This window comes from Phycodurus eques, chromosome 2, assembly GCF_024500275.1.
Source record: "Phycodurus eques isolate BA_2022a chromosome 2, UOR_Pequ_1.1, whole genome shotgun sequence".
NCBI classification, from domain to species: domain Eukaryota; kingdom Metazoa; phylum Chordata; class Actinopteri; order Syngnathiformes; family Syngnathidae; genus Phycodurus; species Phycodurus eques.
In genome coordinates, this window is record NC_084526.1 from 8,182,808 (window position 1) to 8,194,368 (window position 11,561).

At 40.3% G+C, this 11,561-nt stretch overlaps 1 protein-coding gene across 1 annotated transcript; it reads right to left on the reverse strand.

Moving 5' to 3' along the window:
- Positions 1-5,828: 5,828 nt before the first annotated feature.
- irf8 (interferon regulatory factor 8) lies at positions 5,829-11,036 on the reverse strand. The gene is made up of 9 exons (XM_061665947.1): positions 10,952-11,036; positions 10,648-10,832; positions 9,752-9,935; positions 9,438-9,538; positions 9,308-9,365; positions 9,022-9,069; positions 7,290-7,685; positions 7,098-7,213; positions 5,829-7,018 (listed from the first exon to the last, which is right to left on the reverse strand). The coding sequence occupies exons 2-9, from the start codon at positions 10,816-10,818 to the stop codon at positions 6,827-6,829; spliced, it is 1,266 nt and encodes a 421-aa protein (XP_061521931.1). The 5' UTR covers positions 10,819-10,832; positions 10,952-11,036; the 3' UTR covers positions 5,829-6,826.
- Positions 11,037-11,561: the final 525 nt, after the last annotated feature.

The window sequence follows — 11,561 nt, forward strand, 5'->3', positions numbered from 1 at the left end:
GATTTAACCACACCTCTGAATTAGTTCGTCAAATTTGCATTTTCGTGTTAGTTGACAAATGGCAGGAATTGTCCATAGCATGTCTGCATGTCTGTTCCTCTTTTTGGGGGAGAAGTTGTGTGCTGGATCATCTTCCTGGGCTCCTTCCTGTGTTTCCTGTACACATCAGATCAGGCGGTCAAGGATCTTGTCAGAGTGCACCAGCAACCTGGGCAACTGACGCAACAGCCCATCTGTCCTCTCACCCACCGACAGGCCTACAGTGGCCCCATCCTCCAACATTTTAAGGTTGCAGCTGATTCTGACGGCATGTAGTAACAAGTTGATAAGTACAGTCTAGTAAGAGACACTAAAAAGCAGTGTAAAAAAGCTTCTTTTTTTTTTTTTTTTATCATATATTATGTAGTGCAATTGTACCTCACCCTCAATCTAACTCTGAATGCAATAATAATAAAATTGTGAGACAATAAAACTGGAATCGAGAACTACATTTTCATGCACACAAAAAAAAAAGTCTCCTAATGAATTTGGAACTCAGGTTTTTTAACGTGTTCACTATAAACCACTTAAACGACTCTGACAAAGGTCAACATTGCACATGAAAATCCAAATAAAAATACATTTTGATTTCAATTTGATTTCTTTAAACTGTTGCTAGATTAAGGATAATTAATATACTTAATGTTTTACTGTGGGACTGTATTAAATTGTGGACGATATCTGCGCGTGTTTGTCTGCGCACCATCAAAAACGTCTCTTGTGTCTAATTTTTTATGATCATATTTTGCATGTTGCAGTTTCGATCCAACTAAATAGTTCACCTGGAAGAAACTCTTCGCAACTGTAAAGTAGGTGTAAAGCGAGAACAAATGTAGGTTTCAACTGATACTGATAAGAGGATATGAAGCTTGATCTGTGTGTGTGTGTGTGTGTGTGCGTGTGTGCGTGAACCCGTGGGTGGCTTTCTCCCTGCGTTCGGATGTGGGATCTCTGTCCACCTGTGTCTCCTGTGTACTCTTCCAGTTCCTCTCTGGATGTCTATTCTCATCTCAGCCACACTGATTCTAAACCAGTTCTCTCCCCAGAGACAGCCACCAGAATTGGTGTCTTGTGACACAACCCGTCCCACATCAAAACTTTGCAGAAGAACACTTGAGATGAGAAGACTGTGTTAGGTTTATTGTTATCGTTCAGAAATCTGTTCTCCTGAAAGATTTAAGGATGTCCAACCCTAAAAGAAATTGTATTGTAATTAGTAGAAAACATGACATTATTAGGATTAGAGTTTTGTTAGGGTGGGGGTTAGGATTTAAGGTTTGTGTGGTTTAGGATTAGGGTATTGTTAAAATTCAGTTAGGGTAATGGTATGGTTAGGCGTTATGGTTATTGTTCTGTTTGGGTTCAGGGTAAAGTTAAGGTCATGAGAACGCTTAAGGATCAGGGTAGGTTCGGTCCAGAAATTAAAATTCTTCACATGAGGGTAGCGTTGGCACGAGTACTAATTTTTATCCCTTATAAATCAAGAATTTTTTTTTTCAAATTAAAAAAAAAGAGAGATTAAAAAGAGAATGTGTTTAATTTAAAAGAAAATGTCTTGGTCACATGGTGAATATTTTTTCAAATATTTTCAAACAAATTACTTAACTAAAATAAATGTAAAAAAAATTCCACCAAAAATGGAAAGCTAAAATACCCCTCTATTTAAAAAAAATAAAACATTTATATATCCAGTGTACTATGTAATGTTTTATTTTTATGCAATATTTATTGAACAAATTAGTGAGGGAAATGGGGGAAGAGGGAGGGGGGGGGGGGGCGTTATTGGGTTTAGGATAAGGAAAACGGGTAAGTGGATCCCGTGCATATTCACGGTACAGCATTCACAGTTTTTGGGGGAAACCTCTTCTTATTTGCTATATTTTGTCATCCTAATCCCCTGTTTTTTCATGTTTTATTTATTTATTTTTTTATTTAAAAGAAAAATAATTCATATCGGTGACAATAAGCGTCAATTATTCACAGATCTTTGCTAATCGCTATCAGGGGTGGTTAGGGCTAAGTGTTAGTGTGTGAGGGGATGAGGGTGAGGATCAGTGAGGGAGGGGTTGGGTGTCAGGTAAAGTCAGGATTAGGGTTAGGGTTAGGATTAGCAAATTTTACACAGGAAGACCAGAGCCTGGATTTGAACCTCCAATCTGAGAATTGTGATTTGGATGTGCTAACCACAGTGCTGCCCTATCCAAAAATTCCTGATAAAGATTTTGTGATCAATCAAGTATTGACCGATATAAAAAGTGAGGATGAAATGGTTTAGCAGAGATAATAAGAGATAATCAGATTTCGGATTGTTATTCATCATCACGACCGTATTTAGAGTATCTGAGAGTTTTCCTTTGGCTTCTCCCGTCCGTTTGCATGCAGCAACAGCAAACAAGCGGAAAAAGAAGAGTCAAACTGTTGAAAAAGATAGAATGAAAAAAGAGGAAAAGAATCAAAGCGAGAAGAAGTAGTTATTCAACTATTTCAGAAACTGTTGACTCAAACGTCACTTTCCCAGTGAGAGGTGCCGCTTCCTTTAAGTGTGCAGCACAGCACAATAAAATGTCATGGAGCAAATGGTCACGGATGGCAACATCACTTCTGTTTGTTGCTCGTGCCTGATGGTGAATTGCGGGAAGCCTCAGACGCCACAAAGAGTTGTTGCAACACAACGACAACCACACTGCAGACACTGGACGTGAGCACAAAAGAGACGCTGTTGACACGAAACATATCCGAGCATGTGGCTTCTTTCCTTCCTGTTGCACTCCTGCATTTACAAGTATTATATTGTGAAGGAACACAATATGATTCGTTTGTTGTTGATGCAATATCAAATGCTTTGATCAGTAATTACAAGCACACTGTATGTTTGTGACGATAGATCCTTCCCTCTAAATAAACTCGCTGTCTATTTCTATTGGTGTCAAAAGAATCCTTCACTCTACCTATGTGAGATTTGAGTCTTCAGCTCAACACACATTTTTGGGATGTTGGAGGGAGTCGGATTACCCAGAATAAAACCACACAAGCGCAGGGAAAACGTGCAAACTCCAAAACAGGAGAGCCTGAGTCGAGATTCCAACCCAGAACCTCTCGACTGTGATGCGGACGTGCTAACTGCTATGGAATGGTTAAAAGGTGCAACATACAGCGGCTGAAATAAGTATTTCACACGTCCCCATTTTTTTCACTAAATATACTTCCAAAGGTGCTATTGACCTGAACATTTCACCAGATGTTTGGAACAACCCAATACATACAAAGAAAATAGAACAAATGAGATCAGAAGTTAATTTGTGTGTACAAAATGTAAAATGACACAGGGGAAAAAAGTATTGAACACATGAAGAAAGGGGCGGCACGGTGGGCGACTGGTTAGAGCTTCAGCCTCACAGTTCTGACGACCCGGGTTCAATCCCCGGCCCCGCCTGTGTGGAGTTTGCATGTTCTCCTCGTGCCTGCGTGGGTTTTCTCCGGGCACTCCGGTTTCCTCCCACATCCCAAAAACATGCATTAATTGGAGACTCTAAATTGCCCGTAGGCATGACTGAGAGTGCGAATGGTTGTTTGTTTCTATGTGCCCTGCGATTGGCTGGCAACCAGTTCAGGGTGTACCCCGCCTCCTGCCCGATGATAGCTGGGATAGGCTCCAGCACGCCCGCGACCCTAGTGAGGAGAAGTGGCTCAGAAAATGGATGGATGGATGGACATGAAGAAAGGGAGGTGCAAAAAGGCACGGAAAGCCAAAACAACACCTAAAATCTATCAATAATCAAACAGCAATCCAGCCCTTTGTCAGTGCAAATGAATATCAGCTGGTTCGGTCCTAATGGATTGAAGGTCTCATTCCCAAGGTGTGAGTCAAGACACATCTGATGATGGGCAAGAGCAGAGAGCTCTCACAAGACCATCGCGAACTAATTGTTGCAAAACATAACGATCGCATTGGTTACAGGCGTATATCTATGCTTCTGAGTGTTCCGGTGAGCACGGTTGGGACCATAATACGTAAGTGGAAAGCCAATCATACCACCATAAGTTTGCCTCACTCAGGTGCTCCTCGAAAGATTTCTGACAGAGGAGTGCAAAGAATAATCAGAAGAGTTGTCCAAGAGCCAAGGACCACCTGTGGAGAGCTTCAAAAAGACCTGGAATTAGCAGGTACTGTTGTCACAAGGAAAACAGTGAGTAATGCACTCCACCGCCTTGGCCTGTACGCACGCTCACCATGCAAGACCCCAATGCTGAAAAAAAAAAAAGCATCTCAAAGTTCCTTTAAGGTTTGCTGAACAACATTTGGACAAGCCAGTTAAATACTGGGAGAATATAGTCTGGTCTGGTGAGAGCAAAATTATAATAATAATAATAATAATAATTCACACCATGTTTGGAAGAGAAATGGCTCTGCACATCACCCTAAAAACACCATATCAACAGTGAAGTTAGGAGGTGGGAACATGATGGTGTGGGGCTGCTTTTCAGCAAATGGTACTAGTAAACTTCATATGATTGAAGGAAGGGTGAAGGGGCAAATCTACTGAGACATTCTGGACAAAAATCTGCTGCTATCTACGAGGATGATGAAAATGAAACGAGGGCGGACATTTCATGAGGATAATGATCCAAAACACTGCCAAGGAAACTTGGTTTCAAAGAGAAAAAAAACAAAGCTGCTAGAATGTCCAGGCCAATCACCTGACTTGACTCCAATCGAAAATTCATAAAAAGAACTGACACTCAAGATCCATAAAAGAAGCACACGGAGCCTTCAAGATTTGAAGACTGCTTATGTGGAGGAATGGGCCAAAATCACAACAGAGCAATACATGAGACTAGTTTCTCCATGCAGGAGGCGTCTTGACGCTGTCATTGCAAACAACGGCTTTTTTACAAAGCATTAAATAAATACCAGTTGGCCTGTTCAATACGCTTTCCCTGTGTCATTTCACATTATTACACACAATTTAATTTCTCATCTTATTTGTTTTATTTTCTTTGTATATATGGATTACTTGGGTGCTTCCCAACATGTGGTGAAATTTTTATGTCAATAGCACCTTTGGAAGTATATTTAGTGAGAAAAATGGTGACGCGTTAAATACTTATTTCAGTCGCTGTATATCTAGACTATATTTTAACACATACATTTGGATAATCACAGAAGGTGACGATAACGACCCAACAATGCAGCACTCTAAATGGTTCATGGTGCCATTTTGTTTTTTACCCATACACATTGATACATTTATAACACTGTAGATTTTTTTTAATAACCTTTCGAAATAATTAAAAAAAAAAAAAAAAGATTCAAATAGTACACTGTATATCAAGAACCTCCTCTGCTGTGCTCACCATGCATACCACCACCACCACCCAGTAAATACAATAAATACATCAGTATTGTACTTCGTAAAACATTATACGAGTACAAAATAGAAATAATGATTGCACATATTATATACGCTACGTACCATGCATATAGCAACGGCAAGGCCTTCATAATGAGTGGATTGTTTTACATTGGGTGAATATAGTGTATACACAATGACTGCACTCTGCGTGTGCATTGCATGAATGCAGTCTCAGATGTGCTACGTGGGCGGTGGGGTTTGTTTGCTTCCTGTGACAAGGTATGCACGATGTTCCTGTTCTGTAGAATTGAACGAAAACTCCCCTGTAACAATACACACACACACACACACACACACACACACACAGATGCACGCACACTCATGTGTACAGATTAACGGTGGCCATTATTCCCTTATAGCCAGTTGAGACGGTGCCATTCTTAAAATAAACATTTATTCTATATTAAAACAATAATACAGCCACATTTTCCTCGGGATTGTATGGATTTTTCCAAATTTTATGTGAGCTTAAAAAAAGAATTTCATGAGTGCATGCCTATCACATCACTGATGTCTTTATAAACCTCATGTCTCAGGTCTGGTGTCAATACTTAAATACAATACTAACAATCGATATCTTTGCACAATAACATGATGATACTGTATAACAAAACAGGTATAGTTTCTTGAAAATATGATTTTAATAAAAATATAAAAATGACATCCAAAAAGGCACGATGATAGTAAAACCTATATCTAATATGCCAATCTGCATCTAAATCACAGTAACAAAAATTTTACCGAAAATGCAGAAATGTAGTCAGTCAAGAAAATTCCTATTTTACATTCAATGCGCAGCATCTTCACATCAATTCATGAATTTCTTCACTCAGTAAATAAAACTTGTGTGTGTGTGTTCACATGAGACAAAAAATAAAATAAAAAAATACACAGAGGAGGCGCTGCAGGAGTGTTTTGATGTCACAGACTGGTTTTTATGTTTTTAAAGATTACATTTGTATTTAAAAGGAATATTGTATTAATTATTACTATTATTTGTGTTTTATGTTTTATCTTTGGTTTCATTCATGTATAGCATGTTCTTAAGTGCTCTATGAATAAAGTTAAAAAAATAAAGTTAATAGCACTTGCATTTGATCTCGTTTGATTGTAAATGTGTATCTATGCTATGGTCAGTGAGTGCCAGTTTAAATGTACTTTTTTTTTTTTTTTTAAATCATACTCCAGTCCAGTGGAATAATGAGGAGGAGGGTTGGCGTATTAAGTTTCCACTTCCCTTTTTGTATATAATACAAAAAGCAACACGCTACAAAATTATGGACATTTTAACATTATGAAGAAGCTCAGAGTCTGAGAATATGACCCAAACAAAGAATGTTCCTAACAAGTTGCATATGCACTCTGGTACATCTTCAGGCTGTGATGGGCACGTTGTCCCTGTAGCAGGCGGACCTCTGAGGACCACTGTAGCTGCACAGGTCCTGGTAGATGTTGGCCATCTGCTCTGCTGAGACTTCATCGCAAAGCTCCATGTTGGCGCAGTAAGGCTGCGAGTGGCGTAAATTCACCGCATCTAGCAGCTGTTGACACTTCACCACCGTGATCTGCCACAGAAGGGGCACAGGGGGTCATCAAATTTGAGGAAAGTTGAAAAAGAAAAGCTTGTCAATTATTTCTTCTCACCTGCACGATTATCAGCTTGTTCTTGGCAGTGCCAATATCATGAAGCTCCTCTCCAAAACACAAAGTCACAGTTGGCTCAGGAGCTGGAAGGTGACCTTCCTGGTGCAGCTGCAGCGCTACAACAGGACAAAGTAAAACTGGTTACAATCTCTTCTCACGCTATTTTTTGTAAGCTTATGAACAAGGCCCCACCGTGAAGGAATTTCCCAGTGTCAAAAATCTTCACCACAGCATCCCTCTCCAGCTTACAAGGCACCGGGCTATAATGTGAGCCTATGTCGGCCAGTCCGCTCCAAAAGACTCTGCTCTGGCACAGCCTCTTGATGAAAATGCCCTCCTGATTAGCCCGCAGCAGAAGTCCTCGCTCCAAGTGGCCCAGGAGCTTGTGGGTCACGTGGCGCTGCCGTTCAAACTCGATGAGTTCGGCCGAGGGGAAGAAAACGCTCTGCATGCTGTCCGAGCAGTAGGGGGCGCCGCGTCCCAGGTGCTGCTGGGCCGGGGAGATGCGACAGCCTTCGGGATGAGTCACCAGTGTGTTGTTTATCAGCTTGCCTCCGTAGTAGAAGAAGATCATCATTTGGGAGAAAGCTGCAGGATACAGAATATTCCAGATTTGATTAATCAAGAGGAATACAACTGCACCTACCTCCTATATCAATATCGAGGGCACTCATATATTTTAATGAGAAAATAACATTTTATATACAGTGGCCATAGAGTGGCCTTTTATTGTGGTCAGCCTAATGCACACCTGTGCAGTAATCATGCTGTCTAATCGGCATCTTGATATGTCACACTTCTGAGGTGGCTGGATTATCTCAGCAAAAGAGAAGTGCTCGCTAACACAGATTTCGACAGATTTGTAAACAGTATTTGAGAGAAATGGGCCTGTTGTGTACATAAAAAATGTCTTAGACCTCTGGGTTCAGCTCATGAAAAGGTAGAGCAAAAACAAGTGTTGCCTTTACATTTTTGTTCAATATAGATAATTTACAAGCAATGTAGGCTCATGTTCACTCAGTTTGTTTTATAACAGAAACGTCAGTACCACCAACAAACCAACCAAATCATGTAAATGGCACGAGAGTACTGCTTATTTCATAACCACCCTCGATTGTTTGGTGATTTTTATAGATAGAAGCCACGCTCATTATTCGTGTTTTACTCAGTTCACAATTTTCTGGCATTTACTTTCAGGTTTCTGACAGGCTGAATGGTTTTATGGCTGAGGGTTACGGCAACCTGGGAGCACTGCCATGGATTTTGGGCCCGATTCATAATAATTAAAAAAAAGTCCTCCTTCATGTCGTTGCCATCAATTGAAAATACAGTAAAACCCTAGAATTCATGGGGAATAGGGCTCGAGCCCTGCCACGGGCGATTGATGCCCAACAAAATGTTTACATTTGCTTATATTCATATATACTGCATATATTCAACAATAAATGTCTCCGAGATCATTTGATATTGAAAAAAAGGCATCGGAAGTGCACATGTAGCAAAGTTACACATGCGACAAAAATGCTATGTCACTTCTGCTAACAATCTAGGATCCTACCCAACAAATTTTTAGTCTCTCAGTTGAGATGTAGCATATGATCAACATATTTTCTTTATACCAATTACTACTTCCCTATTAGCCAGGGCTTTGCCGCCATCTTGTGGCATTATATATATATATATATATATATATATATATATATATATATATGAAGTGAATTGTTGATTTCATGAATAGTGAACCGTGACTAGATGGGGGTTTACTGTAGTATTTTCTAGGGCCTGTGCCAGTCATTGACCCTTAGGATCATCATCCCCCCCACCCCCACCCCCACCTTATGGGTAAGTTTTTTATTGGCATCGGTTGAAATTCAAAAATAGTTTTAATACCATGAAAATTCATTTGTGGACACAAAATAATTACCTGAGCTGAGAGTGCCAGACGGTAACGGGTCCTGATGCAGTGAGAAGGCTGGGAATTTAAGACAAAAAAAGAATTAATGCCACGGACACACTCCAATAACTTCTTACCACTTTGCCTCATCATCAGAAATATTTATACAACAACAACTTAATCATCTTAGTCAGCAAAATTTAACAGGATGTTAGTCAATTCTTCCATTGGAGAGTTTGACCGATCATCGTGCAAACAACAGAAAAGCTTCAGTGTCACAAATACATTTTGTGGTATATTGTCTGGTTTTTCGTACCACTGGCACTGGTCTGAGGCCAATACTCGGGACTGGCCTGGATCCTGCAGCCTTCTTCCTGCATAAACAGAAGAATAAAATGTCAACAAAGTAGTACCAAGACAACAACAATGACAAGAATGAGCTTTACCTCTTTAATGAGCCCCTCTATGTCTGTAGGACTGCAGTCCATGTCAGTCATATCGCCAGAGCTGCTGGCAGCTGCCACCGGCATTATGGAGCTTCTTCCATCTGTGGAACAACAATGGAAGAGAACATAAAGACTCTACTACAGGACAGACCATTTTCAGATCGTGATTCATGATGATGTCATGAAGAACATTGAAATGCTATCCTGTAGCAGGAATTACTTTATTACCATTATTGACAACGTCCATTATTTTAACGTAAAAGATGACCAAAATGGGAGATTTGAATATAATGATCCCAAAATCACAAGCTCACGTTTCTGCTCGTCCTCGGGTACGATTCGGTAGACTTTATAAGGCTCCGAGATGTCCAGCTGAGACCTTTCTGTCACCTCCTCAAAGTCAGGACTTTTATTGAGCGCACAACGCAGCCTGGTCTTCCAAGTTGCTGGCTCTGCCTTGTCGCCTTCCTTGAATTTGCCTTTAAATACGGCCCATGCCTAGGATAGAGAGATAGCCATACATTAACAACAGATTTTGTACTATTTTATATTTTTTAATATAGAATGCTCTCAATATTGTATGTGAAGTTAAATTAGGTAATGATATCCCGCCATCCATTATTTTCTGCACCTCTTATCCCAGGATCAAGGGCAAGCTGGACCCTAACCCAGCTGACTTTGGGTGAGAGGTGGGGTACACCCTGGACTGGTCGCCAACCAAACACAGGGCACATATAGCAAAACAACCATTCACAATGACATTTACACCTATGGACAATTTAGTCTTCAATTACCCAAGAAATAATATTACTTGAATTCAGCTTGAGAGAGCTGATGTAAATTTTCACTTGACCATGGTACTTTAACTACCAGAATTACTACTACCACTAAAAATAATAATATCCATCCATCCATACCGCTTATCATCACGCCAGCGAAGGAGCTGGAGCCTATCCCAGCTGACTTTGGGCGAGAGGCGGTGTACACCCTGGACTGGTCGCCAGCCAATTGCAGCAAATAATAAAACATTATCATTATCATTATCATTATTATTTAAAAAGGGGCAAAGTTACAGTAAAACCACATGAGCAAATGAATATCAACACATATAATAATAATAATAATAATAATATAACGTTAACACAAAATGACCTATTTTGAAGCAATGCTTAATCCACCAGTCTTCAAATTTAATGTTCCAATTTCAAACCTTAAAAATGGATGCGTCTACTTCTTGGTTGTAATCCTGTTTCCCTGCGTGTTTCCATGGAATTCGGAACATGATTCGGTTCCCATCCTCCCACAGGAGCCCAGAGTACTGTCCACTCTGGATCTGCTCAATCAGCCACTGCTTCAGTCTACGACCACCCGAGTTTGACATCGTGTTTGCGTCACCTAAACCAAAAAGTACTCGTTTTATTTAGTGGGATTGCATTTACAAATTAAAATGATTTAGATAGTAAGTCTAATGAGAGGCTATAAATGCCTCCAAAATCGAAAGTAAAATCACTTACAATGAGATGTTGATGAGTTGTGAGATGTTAATAAATGATCGCTCCCCACGCGTCGCTCTCAGGTTTATTGTTGGAATGGTCGTGACAATCGGTGACGTCACCGGACGCTGGCCAATCAACGCGGCTCAAATCACAACAGGCCCCGCCTCCAATGGCAGTGTAGTTCTTTTAAGTGTGGGCATTTACAAGAAACGGCCTGACACAACTTGCTGCCCACGTCAAAAACATTCAGTCGCAAGTAACCTTATGGCATGGGGATTTTTTTTTTGTGGACCCCTCCTTTACCCGCTCCGCTCTGAGAATACTATATATTTGAACGCAATATCGTCTATCCAAATTCAGTCACGGAGCTGACTTCCTGTTGGTTTTCCACCTGGCTAAGATGTGGCAATGGTCTAATAATGCCGCTCATTCTTTTTATTCATAATAAATTGCTTCGAGAGAACCTAAACTGGTCTAGAAAAGTAAATGAAAGTGTTACAGAAGTAGAAGTAGACAATCCAAACTTCACGACAAGTTTTCCCCTTCAAAGTAATCCCTCTGAAGTTGAACACACATTACCCAGCTTTCTCTGTCACACCTTGATGCATTCGTGGAAGGATTCTTCTGG